The sequence below is a fragment of the Psammomys obesus genome, unplaced genomic scaffold, assembly GCF_907164565.1.
Source record: "Psammomys obesus unplaced genomic scaffold, mPsaObe1.curated_primary_1811, whole genome shotgun sequence".
Taxonomy (NCBI): Eukaryota; Metazoa; Chordata; class Mammalia; order Rodentia; family Muridae; genus Psammomys; species Psammomys obesus.
The window spans coordinates 316646-331909 of NW_026592509.1; the positions used below are offsets into that span (position 1 = coordinate 316646).

The following is a 15264-nucleotide window of genomic DNA, read 5'->3' on the forward strand; positions in this document are numbered from 1 at the left end:
GGGCGGCGGGGGTGGCGGTCCGGGCGCGGCGCAGCGAGGCTCGGGGGGCCGGGGAGGCGAGGAGCGGAGCGCCCGCCGCCGCCGCCGCCTCCGGGCTGCTGCTCCGCAGCCTGCTCGCCCGCTCGCTCGCTCGCGCGGTCCGCGGCCAGCCCGCCGCTCTCCGGACACGGGCACACGGCGCGCGCAGCCGCACTCGCCCCCGGAGAGAGGCGCCGCGCTGGGTCCTAAAAAGCCCTGATTCTGCGCCCCCCCCCCCCCCCGGCTGGCGCCGAACCCCGCCTCCCTCAACCCCGGCACTGGGGGCGCCCGCTTTCCCTTGCCTCTTGCTCGCTGGGGACCCGCCGACGCTCCGCCCTCGGGGAGCTCCACTAGTTGGGCGGAGGCTCCCAGCGACGTCTGGGCCCGCGCCCCCGGGTCACACAGAGGTGAGAAGGGCGTCGGCCAGCTCCTCTTCTAAGCCAGGAGCCATCGGATACCCTGAGCAGGCAAACCGTTCCTTGACCAGGACTAGTACTGACCTCTCGAGGAATCCTGTAGTACCGACCCTTCCCGGGAACCCGGAAGGCCCAGTGATCCCGAGATAAGCTCTTCCATGGACTGCAGAATAGTACCTTCTCACCATCCTTCCCCCCCCACCCCTCCCCCGTCCATTAATGATCATTCCTGAGCTCCTCTTAATCCCTTTGGACCCTTTCAGGCCCTGGATTCTTCCTAACTCCAGGGTGACATAGTCACAAGAATGACACCCAGATCTCAGTTTACGCAGAAACGCGAATTGCCTGCCTGAACTACCTTATGAAAACATACACAAAGACTGCCTGCTCCTTGAACACTGACAGCCCCACTCATCACTCCGCTGCCCCCTGGGGGGGGGCGGTGAGCCGCGTGTCGAGGGGCTGAGGTTCCGACGGATTCAAAGGTGATGCTGGGAGCAGAGATTGTGTTTCTGACCTCTGAGCCCCCCTGGCACATGCCTGCCACCCATTCCTTGGTTTATTTAATCGTTTTCATTCATTCCTTACTTGCTGCAGATTCTGTACCAGGCTCAAAGTCACGAGGGACAAACCTGACCCAGCTCTTGACCTCCAGGGGCTCCCAGCTTTTTAAAGGAAGTGGGCAGGTGGACTAAGAGGGACTGGAAGGTCAGGCCAGCTCCAGAGGCCAGCAGGCTATGAAAGATGCCTTTTGATTCCTGCACATTACAATGGAACAGGCCGCCCCAGCAAAGGGGATTTAATTAAGAAGGGAGAGGTTCTTATTTACTTTTTGGCACTTGCTAACTATGCAGACTGTCTGTCTATGCTGACCCACAGACTGTTGTGAGCCTGGGGACAAAACTGTGCCGCAAACATCTCCTCACCTGGTCACGAGGATTGCAGCATTAATACAAATCTTCATGTCCCAGGGGGGAGAGTGTGGAGAGGTAAAGAGGAGCAAGAGTCGGGACCAGGTATGAAGGGTGGAGGCAGAGAGGCAGGGTTATCAGAAAGGGACAGAGATGGACAGAGAGGAGGAGGAGGCTGAGCAGACCTCTTGCCTCCAGAGAATAACCAGTGTTCCTCCAGACAGCTGATTTCCTTCTGGTCTCAGAGTGAGGGGGGTACAGTTGTTTTCAGTGGCCTCCTCTCTCCAGGCAATGCCAGCCCCATCCCCTGACCACAAGGAGGCCCAGTGTGCTGCACTCTGGCCTGGCCAGATTCAGGCCCTAGGACAGGCTCTCAGGATGCTCTGCCCAACCCTAGGATGGATAGAATAAAGACACAGAGACCTCAGAAGTGAGATTTAAAGAGCAGTCACATGGAGACAAGGGCACGTCCAGCCTGAGCTGGGAACGGTCAAGATGAAGACAAGAACGAGGCCTTCCTAGACTTTCCCTTCCTCCCGGATAGGAATCAGAACCACTTCCTTAAGAATCCGAGGAGGCGGCTACAGGGGCTCCGGCTGCCCTGCCTCCCTGTCTGCAAAGCCACACAGGAGCAGAGCTTGGCTCTCTAAGTGTCTCTCTAGTTCATCCACTTTTTCAAAGGACCATCAGTGCCTCCATTGCTTCTCTCCATGGAGCCCCACACAGGAAGCCTAGGGGAGATGAGACCCAGAGGGCCAGCTTTAGAGGCTCCAGATGTCTAGACCGAGGCTTTGTCCTGAATGGAGACATACCAAGGGTCTCTGAGGGGGAGGTACTAAGCTCCCATCAGACCCAACTGCAGGTGAGGCCACAGTGGGGCCTGGGTGAGGGGAGCGGACAGAGAAGGGGTGAGTGCTAATGTAGTCACAGTGGAACCTGGTGAGGGAGTGGGCAGAGAAGGGATAGGGTAAACCCCTGGTCGGGGAAGGTCGGGTAATGAGGACTCTAATCTTGGAGGATGTGCTTGGGGTGAGGGGGTGGGGAACCAGGGTTGCGGCAGGGTTGCAGGGAGAGGCCATGGGAAAGGGGTCCCAGCACACCCCAGGAGGTAAGCAGATGGGCTCAGGTGGGGAATCCTCCCCAAAGCGCACCACGTTAAGATTCTCACTTTGCTGTCTGGTGACACCCCTGGTCCTAGGCTCCGAGGAGTGCTCCCACTTTTGTACCCTAAGCAGGACAAAAAGTCCCTTTTCTCACCTCCCCTTCACACCAAGAGAAGGCTGACATTCGCAGAGAGCCCAGAAAAACCAAGATGAAAACGCAGCGGGGAGGGGGGGATAAAACAAGAAACAGAGAAACAGGGTTGCGTGGAGGGGAGGAGGGATTGATGACCAAGCCCAGCTTCTTCCTCAGAAACATTAAAACCTCAGCCCTTCCACCTTGCATCTGTCCTCAGCACGGCTGCCTGCCCCTTCACAAGGGCCTCACAGCCCTGCACAATTGCCTTTGGTAGCTAAGGCTGGTTGGGGATGGTGAGTCCTCAGCGTTCTAAGGGTGAGCTGGAATAAAGTGTCTGGGCTCCAGTCTCTAGTGGCCTGCCTTTGAGTAACCGTGACCTCACATAAGCTACTCACCTTCCCTGTGCTTTAGTGACCAGATAGGAGGAGTACTCCTCTCTGTACCCTTCACTCCTACAGTCTGGGATTTTTCTCACTCAGGCTGGAGAGGAGGGGCTGCCGGGACACAGGAAGACCCCTGTGGGGATCAGAGGCTGAACTGAGCTGGGTTGAGAGTAGTAGAATGTGCCGAGGTACCGGAAGCCAAGCTGTACCTATGCTGTCACACCTGGTGCTTGTAGGCCTTAGGTCTCGTCCTGCTGGGATCAGGAGCTGGCCCAAGTCCAGCCCCTCCGGCCTTTGTCCAGGTTGGCACAGGGTTTGTGCCGCTCTCCCAGGTCAGGAGCCTCTGCCTTCCTGGTGGGTTGGGCTGCCATCTTGTGGCTGGGTCTGGGATCTACCCTAAACTGGCCACCCTAACAGTTTCTGGCCACTTGCTGGGATGATGGGCCATGGAGCTGGCAGGTGTCCTCTTCCCAAGTCAGACCTCCTTCCTCTGAAGGGCGAAAAGAACCTGAGGTGCCATCGCCGGGGCAATTGATGACCTTGTCCACCAGTCTATAGCCTGGATGCTTTAGTTGAATATCAGAACATGGATAGGACTTTCTCAATGTATTTATTGAATTTATTTATTGTTTGTGTGTGTGTGCGCGCACTCGTGTGCTTGTGCGTGTCAGCAAGCGCATGTGAAGGTCAGAGGTCAGCTTGTGGGAGTTAGTTTTCTCCTTCCACCATGTGGGTTCCAGGGATCAAACCAAGGTTGTCAGGCTTGTTGGAAAGCACCTGCAGCCACGGAGCCATCTTGCAGGCCCTGATATTCCTTTTAAAAGTACCAACCCTCTCAGAAGAGACATTCCAGGTACAAACGTGTGACAGTAAGGCGGAGGTGACTGACTTCGATCCATATGCACACACTCCACACCTTATTTTTTGAGTCAGGTTCTCTCATTGGTCCTGCAACAGCAAGCCTCGGGGGGCCTTACTTTCTCTGCTCTCACCACGTCTGGGCTTACGACACACACCTCTGTACCTGGCTTTTACTTGGATTCTCGGGATGGAACTCAGGTCCTCAGGACAGGAGGCAAACACCTCACTGGCCAAGCCATCTTCACAGCCTTCAGGGGTAAGCTTTTAAGGTGGTAATGAAGTGCATGCAGGCTGTTCAAAACTAAAGAAGCCAACTCATTCTGAATCACCACCCCGTTACTAGCCCCTCTTGTCTCTTGTTTTCTTTGTTCTCTTGTCTTGATGCCTCTTTCTACCTCTACTAGGCTGCAGATCTTTCAGCCTCCGAGAGAGTTGACAGTGTTCTTGTTACATTGTTTTCCATTCAGAGATCCCGCTTTGTGACACTGACAATTTTAGGGATGTTTCTCTCAGGCTCACAGCTCTGAGGATTCAGAGTTTTGAATTTGTTCATGTGTTGATACTTTTAAATATTGCCTGATTGATAATTCTTGAAACAATCTTGCTGATGTTGTAGAGGTCACACTACAGTGTCATCTTATGAATTTTATATTATCTTATTGATGTCAGTAATTTATATCAGATCAACAAAAATTACTTTTCCTAATAGTTTGTATGTTTTTTGTTTTCTTTTCCTTGACTGGATTAACAACCAGCTCAAGAATCTTTAACATAACTCTATTAGAAAGTTTTTTCTGCCAGGCAGTGGTGGCGAATGCCTTTAATACCAACACTCGGGAGGCAGAGGCAGGTGGATCTCTGTTTGAGGCCAGCCTGGTCTACAGAGTGAGTTTCAAGACATCCAGGGCTACACAGAGAAAACCTGTTTCAGGAAGAAAACAAAAACAAAAAAACAACCTTTTTCTTTTTCTTTTCTGTGTCCCCAACTTTCTGTGGTAGGTATTGAGTGCAGGGCCCTGTATAAGTGAGGGTTTCACCGCTAAGGTACACCTCAGCCCTGAGTGTTATTTTGTTTGCATTAATTGCTTTTCTCACTGTTGTGACTAAATACGTTGGTTTACAGTTAGAGGACACACAGTCCACTGTGGCAGGGAAGGCCTGGAAACAGGCGCAGGAGGCAGCTGCTCATAATGCCTCTGCAGCCAGGAATCAGGAGGTGAACAGGAAGTGAGCTCAATATCTGGCCAACAGCTCCACCCCCCAGGGACGTACTTCCTTCACCTAGGCTCCACCTTCTAAAGGTTTCACAGCGTTTTAAAACCTGGCCGCCACTGTTGGGATACATGAACCTACATGGTGTGCTTCATATTCAAACTACGACAATGCTCTAAACATATTTCAAATACAGTCATCTTCACAATGTCAGAATAGCTTTATTTCATCATTCAATGTTATCGCTCCTGTTTTATATTCCATTTATTTAAAATATATTCCACTCAAACCTAATGAGATTTATTTATTTAGGTAGGGCTTCAACATGCCCATAAATGTCACCAAACATGAGAGTAAGCCAGAACAGAAAGACAGAATGATCATAATAGATTGCTTAAAGTAATTTACTCCGAAAATTAAGAAAGAACCCAGACCATTTAGGCTTCCTTCCAGAGGCCATGGAAGAGGCTCACTCAGGAGAGGAGACCTAAAGCCTTAGCCTCTTCTAGCTCATCTCTCTCAGTGTTGTGGTACCTTAGCTTCTAGGTTTGCATTTTAAGTAGATGTGTGTTATTTGGGTGGTTTGATGGGAATCGATGCCCTTAGCCCATTTATTTGAATACTTGGTCCCAGGTTGTGTAACTATTTAGGAAGGATTAGAAGGTGTGGCTTTATTGGAGAAGGTGTGTTGCTGGGGTGGGCTTTAAGGTTTCTAAAGTCCATTCCAACCCGAGTGCTCTCTCTTCTCTCTCTCTCGTCCTCTCCCTCTCCCCCACCTCTCTCTCTCTTCCTTTGCCTCACTCCTGTGGAGAAGATGTAAGCTCTCAGCTCCAGTGCCATGTCTGCTGACCTGCTGCCATGCTTCCCAGTCATGCTCTCTAACCCTCTGAAATCATAGCAAGCCTCAATAAACTCTTCCTTCTACAAGGCTGCCTTGGTGTGGTGTTTCTTCCCAGCAAGTAACTAAGACAGCTATGACGTGAGCAAATGCATGTAGGTGTATGCCCGCAAGCTGGGCAGCATGCCTCTGGAATTCCGCAGAGGCAGCCACAGGACAAGGATCCCAGTCACAAGGGGCACGGGAAAAATGGAGAGGCAGCTGTGTGCCGTGGTGCACACCTATAATCCCAGCACTCAGGGAGGCAGAGGCAGGAGGATCTCTGTGAGTTCCAGGACAGCCAGGACTGCACAGAGAAACCTTGTCAGAAAGAAAGAAAGAAAGAAAGAAAGAAAGAAAGAAAGAAAGAAAGAAAGAAAGAGAGAGAAAGAAAGAGAGAGAGAGAGAGAAAGAAAGAGAGAGAAAGAAAGAGAGAGAGAGAGAGAAAAGAGAGAGAAAACTGAGGCGATAGGTGCTCCCGAGGTAATTGGAGAAGGGACAGACAGAAACTCCATTTCCCATCCTCCAAGGTGTGATCTAGATTCCAGAGCTCCCTTCTTCTCAGCTCTCTTCTGACTTGCTCTGCAGGGGAGCCCCCCGAGGGTTTAAATCCTACCTCAGGACCTATGCTGGTCCAGGAAGACAGTTCTTCAACTAGGAATGTGCTAGCCAGAGTTTGAGATCTAAGGCAACTCTCAAATTTCTAAACAAAACCAGAGCAGACAAGGGGAGTCCCTAAGCAAATGACGTAAGAAGGAAGGGCATGGAAAAGCAAGGGGCATCCAGGCTTGGCTCGCAGACAGCGTGGCGTGCACAGTTGAAACTAGTTTAAGTATTTCTGTCAGCGGCAGCTGGACGTGTTCGGTGTCCCCTCTGTAATGGCACCACAACACACCGAGAGACAAACCAAGATCTGAAGCCCTCCATGGCTAGTCGCTGCACAGGTGTGCAAGGCTGGGAATGAGTGGGGGCCAGTGTCCAGCCTGCCCTCTGCTGCAGAAGCCGGGGCAGTCTTCCAGGGAGGAGGGGCAGCCCTCCTTTCACCTGGCAGCCATCCTGGTGCTCCTACGTCCACCTGTGGACACCCTTCTTCTTTGCGCATCATTTGTCACGTACAAGCCATCCAGTCATGTGTCACCCAAGGAAGTCCAGCAGCCGCTGGACAGGTCCTTTGTAGTATAGCTACTTCGTTACCCTTGAAAGGATCATTGCCAACATGAAGCAGCACATCAGAAGCCAGAACCACAGAACAAACAGACCTTTGCAAGAGGAAGCCCAATGTGGTGGCTTATGTCTGCAACCCCAGCTCTAGGGCAGGCTGGAGAAGGAAGATTATCATGAGTTTGAGGGCAGCTTGGGACCTGATAAGTTCCAGGCTAGCCTAGCTACAGAGTGAGACCCCGAGTCAAAAACAAAAACAAAACAGTGAAAACTTGTACAGCTGGTCTCTGGAAATGAGGTTGCAAATATTCCCTCTTGGAGAGAGGGAGGAAAGGTCTCCACATTCGTCCCTTCCCGAGATTCAATCACATGCTCTCCTGGCCCAGATGCCTGTAATCTAAAGCAGACGAGAAGGGCTAGAGCAGTGGTCCTCAACCTTCCTGGCTGGCCCTTCAGTACAGCCCCTCATGTTGAGGTGACCCCAACCATATACACTATTACTGATGCTACTTCATGTCATCGCTGTAGCTTTGCTACTGTTGTGAATCATAATGTAAAAGCTGTGTGGTCTGGTGGTCCTAGGTGGCCCCTGTGAAAGGGGTTGCCACCTGAAGTTTGGGAGCCATTCTGGGCAGGTGGTTCAGCTATTAGGAGTTTGGTCTCAGCACCATCTGAGGCAGCTCACTACATTAGTAATTCCCACTCCAAGTGTGTGTGTGCCACTGAGCCCCATGACCTGAGTTCACTCTCTGGAACCAGTGTGCTGGAAAGAGAGGATGAATTCCTTCAAGCTGTCTTCTGACCTCTCCTGTGCGCCATGGCACCGGCACATGAGCGCCCACACCTGGGAGAGCACACACACGTACACACACATTCACACATGTGCACACTAAAGAAATGTTCAAAGTTCTTGTGGGGGCGGGATTTCACTGTGCGTCTCCCCACAGGTTGCCCACACTGTAAGTGATCCAGCACATCCATTTGCCAGACTGCATGGAGCCTTTCTTTGAGCTGCTGGCTCCTTCTCTGTCTGAGGTGATATTTGCTCACCTCTCCCCAGGAAAATCACAAACGTCTTCCTGTCTCCTCTTGTTCCCTCCTGTCCGTTTTAGCAATCCAAACGGATCTTTCTGAAATACACCTTTATCTCTGTTCCTTCCCTGTGCCGATTCCTCCTCCGGATTCCGTGATGCCCTGGGGAGGCCCCTCCCTGTGTGCTCGATGTGTCCTCAGTTTTAAGCACTCTCTCTGTCCAGTCCCTTCAGAATTCTGATTCTGCTGGTGTCCTCCCCCCTCCCCCCGTGCTGGCTCTCCTGTCCTCTCCCACAGTCTGTGTTCTACGCTTCACTGATCATGATGGGGCCACCTATGGAGAGCCGACCCCCAGGTGTCTGGGCGCTTCCCAATGGCAGGGAGTGTGTCCAGTGGCCTCTTCCCCTCCAGCACAGGACTTGGCATCTGTCGGATGGACAAAGTCGTGACTGACCCCCAGGGGCCTCTAGGGAGTCTGTGAGGAACCCTGAGGAGCACTGGGAGGCAGATGGAGCATCACAGCAGTGGACAGGCGCTGAGCAGCTCTCTGGGCTGGTGTTCCGGGCCGGCGCCCGCCCACTCTCGGGTGGTCCTTCCTGAAGCGGCTCTTCTAAGCCTTGAGCCTGGACAACCAGGATGAGGGTCTGTTGGGACAGTGGGCAGGAGGTACTGAGGACCCGGACAAGTGTTGTGAGGGAGAACTGTCAGGCCGTTCCAGGGGAGGGTGGCGGTCCCCGGCGCGGGTTCCCTTCACCTCCACGGCGTGTTGTCTCCTTTTGTTTCTCCCACACAGCTGGCACAGCGTGTTGTCCAGGACACCCTCCTTGCACTAATGCGCCCCCCCCGCCCTCAGCACAGCCTGATGAGGACACATTAGGGACACGCTGGTCCCAGTGTCCTGTCCCCACAGGCTCTGAGGTGAGGCAGCAGTAGGTGCTCTGATACAGGCTCCTGGCTGTGCTGTCTCCACGCTCTTACAGCAGCAGAAGAGCTCACGTGGACCATGAGGCTTACACGTGTCTCCAGGGCCCTTTGGCTATCTCTTCTTGCACCGTAGTGCCCCACCGCCCCCACACTTGTGAGGGCGTTGCCGTAACCCCCACAGACCTCTGAAACACTGTGTGGAGGGGAACCATTCTCAGCCTAGCCCGCACTTCCCAGTCCCTGGAAGGAGATTTGGAAAACAGCAATGACTGGTCCTGGACACACTCACTGGGTCAGAATCTCAGGTGGGCGGAGCTAGATTCTTAATGAATCAATTAATCGGTCTATAGGAAGAGTGCCATGTACCCCAGGATGGCCTGGAGCTGGCTGTGTCGCCGAGGATGACAGGGAACTTTTGCTTTTTCTGTGCTACCCCTGGGTGTTGAGGCTACGGCTGTGCCCCGCCCCTCCCGCCCCCCCGTGACAGGTTTATATGGCGCTGGGGACGGAGCCCAGAGTTCCATGCGTGCTGGGCAGGTGCTCCGTCAACCGAGCCACCTCCTCAGCACCGACTTTTAACGGGTGTTTTGAAGAGGCTGTTTGTTTTGAGGCGGGGTCTCTGTAGCCAGGCTGGCGTGCCTCAGCCTCCCGCGTGCCGAGATTACAGGGCGGAGCCGCCGTATCCGGGTGTAAATCTTTAAACTCACCTCAGCCTGTGCGCATCCGTGCGCTGGAAGCTCTTGTTTCTTCGGGCGAGGCGGCGGAAGGGGGTCCCGACCGCGGGAGCCAGGCCTCGCCGCCCTCACCGCCCAGCCGCAGGAAGCGCCCGCGCTCCCCTCTGCCACCTGCAGAGGTCGCTGCGAGACAGCCCGCCCGGCCTGCGCCGTGTCTGCTCCCCGACCTCGCCCAGGCAGAGCCAGAGCCGCCGCTCTATAAATTAGCGTCTTTATTTCCAACACCTGAGCGAGGGAGCCCGCGGCTCGCCCGCCGGGGGAATAAACACACAAAGCTTGTGTCGCACTACACAGCACGCCGCGGAGATAAATACAGCCCAAGGCTCCGGCTCTGGCCAAGCAGCTCTTATTTACACGAATAGATTACAAAAGTCTCATATAAAAAATAAGTGGTCCTGAACCGCGGGGGGGGGGGCATGGTCACACCTGTTAGGCGCGGGACTGGAGCGGCCTCCGCGGGCGGGGGGAGAGGGTGGGTGCCAGGAGGGACCCGGGACGTGGGGACCGTGTGGAGTGCGGGCGGAGCTCACCCCTGCGAGGGGCTCTGAGGATCCGCTCTGGCCCACTGAGGGACAGCAAGTGGCCGTTGCTGTGAGTCGCATAAAGCAAACAAACAAACAAACAAACAAAACCCGACAACAAACAGCGAACTGCGTCTTTTCCTCGGGGCTGAATGTGGGCACACCTTCTGACCTGCCATTCCCCAGCTTCTGGGTGCTTGGCTTCGAAAGGGAGCTTGGGAGGCGCGTCGTCTAAGCTTCATCTTTGGCCGGGGACCGAAGGCACCGTCCGGGAGAGCGGCCGGCGCCCCTCTGCGGCCTGCCTCTCACAGCGCCTGGTAGATCGGATCGGGGTTGGAGCCTGCGGGGCCCTGAGGGTCGGCGTCGGGGGGCGAAGTCTGAGCCCCCTGTTCTGCGTCGCTTGGGGAAGCCCCTTCCGGAGGGGCCGGAGGCGACTCTGGCGAGGCGTCGGCCAGGAGCAGCGCAGGCGCCGCGGGGCTGGCGGTGGAGATGCGCTCCACGATGCTCGACAGGCAGTCGAGGCTAGACACCGCCGCGCTCTTCCCGGTCCTGGGCTCTGCGAGAGGAGGGGAAGGTGAGCAACCCAGCCCGAGTCTCTCCAAGTCTTCTGCTAGGCACAAGGCTTTGGGGCAGGAGGGAAACTGAGGACCTGCCAGACTGCAAGGGGAAAGGAGAGGACGGTGCAAGTCGCACTTGCTAGCTCCCCGCTCCAAACACCATCCCAAGATGTGCATGTGCGTGCGTGTGTGTGCGTGTGTGTGTGCGTGTGCCTGCATGTGTGCGTGCGTGCGTGTGTGTGCGTGCGTGCGTGCGTGCGTGTGTGTGTGTGTGTGTGTGTGTGTGTAGACGGGGAGGGAGACTGGGCTTAGCGAGCAAGGACGTGTTGGGGTCGGGAGGGCGGGTGGAGGCTGCTGGCGGCTGGGAATACGCACCGCTGGACGCCTGGCTGTAGTAGGCCGCGTCGTAGCCGGGCCGCCGCCGGGGGCCGTTCGCGGGGCCGCTGTAATCCGTCTGCGAACGGCAAGGAGACCGAGTCAGCCCGGGCCCGCCCCTCCTCCCTCCCGGCCGGGTGCCGGGCCGCGTCGGCCCCAGGTAGGAGGTGGGAACGCACACTGAAGCTGTGGCGTGCAGGGCTAGACCTAGCGTGGCCGGCCGCCCGGGAAGGAAACGCGCGCTTCGGTAAAGGAGGATTTGAGGGGGAAGCGCACCCTGCGTCTACGCAGCACCCCCAGCGGGCAGAATCGCAGCTGCCCTGGGTCTCCAAAACGGCCGCAGTGACAGACGCCAGTGACACCTGGGTCTAAAGGACACCCCCACCTCCAGGGCTTCGGAGACGTGCGGGGACAGCCCAGCACCCCAAGTGCCGCCCGCGCCTGCCCTCCTGGTTCCCGGCCTCACCATGCCGTCCGAGCAGCTGGAGCGCGGGCTGGACGCGTCCGAGTCTCCGCTGTAGTGCTCGCCGCCCGGGCCCGGGGGCAGCGGGCCCGGGGCGTAGAAGGCGGCGGCGCCAGGGGGCGCGGTGTCCTGGTCGCGCAGCAGGGCCTGCAGGCCCTCGATGTAGCGGATGGCGTTGCGCAGGATCTCCACCTTGGGCAGCCTCTGGTTCGGGTTGCTGGACGTGCAGCGCTTGAGCGTCTCGAAGGCCTCGTTCACCTTGCTCAGGCGGCGCCGCTCGCGCATGGTGGCGGCCTTGCGGCGGTCGGCGTTGGTGGTCTTGCGCTTGCACGCCTTGCAGGCCCACAGCAGGCAGCGCCCCGCCTGGTGGTGCCCGCTGGGCGCGCGCACATGCTCGTCCTCGCGGGCGCCCGGGCCCGGGGGCCCCACAGCGGGGAAGTGCGTGTGCTCCTCCGGCCTCAGCAGGGCCCCCACGTGCATCAGGCGCGGGTCCAGGTCCTCAAAAAAGCGCAGGTCGGGGGAGTCGAAACACGGATCATCGTAGAAGTCGTCGGCTGTGGCAAAGGAGCAGAGGGAGCCGTCGGGGCCTGTCAAGTCGACGTCCCGGAGCGGCGGCGACAGTAGCTCCATATCCCAGCTCCTGGGCTTCTCGGTCCCGCCTCTGGCTCAAGCCAAGCCGCGGGAGTCGTCTTAACTTTCTGCCACTCCTGAACCAAGCAGGGCAGGGCCAAAGTGCCGAGGATGGGAACGCACACCCACCGGCTGCCCTCTGCCGCCCCTCCCCGTCCTGTCTCTTCCGAAACTTGGTGAAGACAGCAGTCGCGCCCTGGGGCGTCCTCGCCCCTAGCTTCGCGCCAGGCGCCCGGGGCTATTTATCCAGGGTGGCCTAAAAGCTCAGGAGCCCGGGAGGCTGGGGGCGGGGGCGCCCCAAGCCAATAGGAGTGCGGTAGGGCGGAGCTTGGGGTCCTCGGAGTAGCCACTGGGGCCGGGGAGTGCCCCTCCTGCGGCTCTGGGCTGGGGCAGCTGCCTAGCTGGGAAGGAGGGCCGAGAGTGGCAGCCAGAAGCTGTAGCACGTGGCTGTCGGTGCAGCCCGTCCAAGCCTCACCAGGGCTTTCTCTTACAACCGCTGCAGCCCGGCCGCTGCCGCCCCGCTCGCTTCTGGGCTCACCTCGGACCCCGCTCTGTCCCCAGATTCGTGGGGAGACCACGCACAGCATAGGAATTAGAAATCATATCGCAGGAGGTTTGGAGAGAGACCCAAGGCCACGACGCAAAGAAACCTCCAGAAAAGAAGCAGTGAAATGGTGACGCGCTCAGCGAAGTTGAGCCAAGGACTAAGTGAGACTCAGAAGGCCTAAGTGGGCAAGTTTGAGACAGAGGAGTTGGTGGCGGTGAGCTGGCTCCTTCCCCATCTGGGCCTGGCCCCGGAGAGAATCTGGTCTTGCCCATCTCCCACAGGAAGCCTAGAACCCCAGTGCTGTCTATGCGTAATGGGAGTCACCATTAAAACTTTAAGCCATTCTACTCAAACTCAGGGTGTACAGAAGAGGGAGAGAGGGCGGGAAGGAGGGGAGAAGAGAGGGAGATAAGGAGAGAGGGGAGAGGGAGGTTCCCCTCAACTTGCTCGCTCTGAGCAGGATTTCTTTTGCATCTAATGAGCCTCCCAGGCTCTAGGTTGATCTGTTTCTACAGCTAAGAAGAAAACCTGTTTGCCGCAGACTTGTGCCCTCTTGCTCTGAGGTGAGCCGTGGGAAGTGCCTTTCTCAAGGGTCATGAGGTCCAGGACATGGCTTGAGGACATCACCTACCCACCTACCGTAGCCTGCACAATTTTGTGAGGATGACCTCTTCGCAGGTCTCTTTCCACTTCATATCCAGGAAGAGTGACAGTGTCTGGGGGTAACTGTGGTGACGGTTGAGAATCCTAAGCGGGTGGGGTGCATGGCTGTGCCGTGGGAGGGCTCTGTCCCAGCACCTGCTTACACAGGATGCCCAGCAAGCTCCTTAGCCTTTGCCTGAGACGCCAGCCCCGGCGGAGCCTGCGAGGCTCTGCTCCTCCTCTGCTCCTCCGGAGACTTCTGCTGTGTCTCTTCCCAGCAGGCTCTCCTGGGAGGGAGCAACCCTCACTGGAACCCTGGCTCCCCTAAAAGCCCCAGCACACCGCACCCTGGGATGCTCATGCTTATTGGGGCTTTGGTTAGACGTCTTCCTTGGCACACTCCTGCCATGTCTTCTCTGAGATCTAAGCAAGGGTGATGTAGATGTCTTTCCCACGAACTTCTGGAAGCCATCTTAGCTGGCCCTTCTACAAACTGGGAAGCCCTCTCTACCCATCAGACAAACCCAAGAACCTCTTTTGGAGTCCAACTGTTTTCACATCTCTGACACTGGTGCCAACCATCTGCCCTCTTTATTCCATGGTTTTGCCTTTGTTTATTCATTCAGCATTAATTGTGGCTTATCTACCATACACCAAATACTGGTCCTGCTGTTGGGGACACGGCAGTGAACAAAACCAAGGCCCTATTCACATAGTGTTTATGTTATAAGGAAGGATGACAGACAAGCAAGCAGGAAATTTGTGGTGTCAGGGGTTTACAAATTCTACAATAATAATAATAAAGCAAAGCAAGAAATAATTTTTATTTTGGCAGCGAGGGAGGGCTTCTCTGGGATGGTTGTGTTTCTGTAGTGGTCTGTATGAAGGGAGACAGAAGCCACTACAAAGATGTGCAAAGGTCCTGGGACAGGACTATGCTTGACAGGTTTAAGGAACAGCAAGTAGGCACGAACTCAGTTTGTGTCCCCAACTTGACTGAGAGCCACCATTCTCCTTAACAGCTCCATTCCAGGTTTTTCCAGTCCTCCTCCTCCTCTTCCTTTTTCTTCTCCCCTCTTCCTCCTCTTTCTCCTTCTCCTCTATCCCTGAAGAGGATTCAGCCTCGGAGTCTCATCCTTGCTGCTCTCAGCTTTAGTCTTCCTCTCTGGACTTGCCCCAGGATTGGCTGCATGGGGTCTCAGCTCAGAGCTTTATAGGTATGAGGAAGGACTTTCTTTTCGGAAGGCACTGCCACAGTCCAGATGAGTGACCATGGCTTCTCAGGTGGTTGCTTGGCTTTGGGAGGCGAAGTGAATCTAGCGAAAAGCGACTGAGTTCCAGATATGTTCTCAAGATGGAGCTGCGCTTGGAGAGATGAGGTAGTCCAGCAGTTAAGCTCACTCACTGCTCTGGCAGAGGATCTGGGTTTGATTCCCAGCAAACATGTGCTTGTTCACAGTTGACTCTACCCCCAGTTTAAGGCATCTGATGCCCTCTTCTGATCTGGGCAGGTCACAAAAATACATGCAGGCAAAGCACTCATGTACATACAAACTTTCAAATCTTTAAAATTAAAGACAAGCAAGATTTCTTTACGGTTGGATGTGGACACAGGAACAAGAGACACATTAAAGATAGCTTTTGGACAATGGAACTGGGAAATAGTGGGCCTGTGAGTGTCAGATCAAAGATCCAATTTGGGAAAATTTGAAATTCATAATAAACATCCAGGTGGAGATGTGGCCTCAGAGAGGAGCCCAC

At 55.7% G+C, this 15264-nt stretch overlaps 1 protein-coding gene across 1 annotated transcript; it reads right to left on the reverse strand.

The window, feature by feature from the left end:
- Positions 1–10594: 10594 nt before the first annotated feature.
- Myod1 (myogenic differentiation 1) lies at positions 10595–12314 on the reverse strand. The gene is made up of 3 exons (XM_055613660.1): positions 11688–12314; positions 11222–11300; positions 10595–10845 (listed from the first exon to the last, which is right to left on the reverse strand). Exons 1-3 carry the CDS (start codon positions 12312–12314, stop codon positions 10595–10597), a joined length of 957 nt encoding a protein of 318 aa, XP_055469635.1.
- Positions 12315–15264: the final 2950 nt, after the last annotated feature.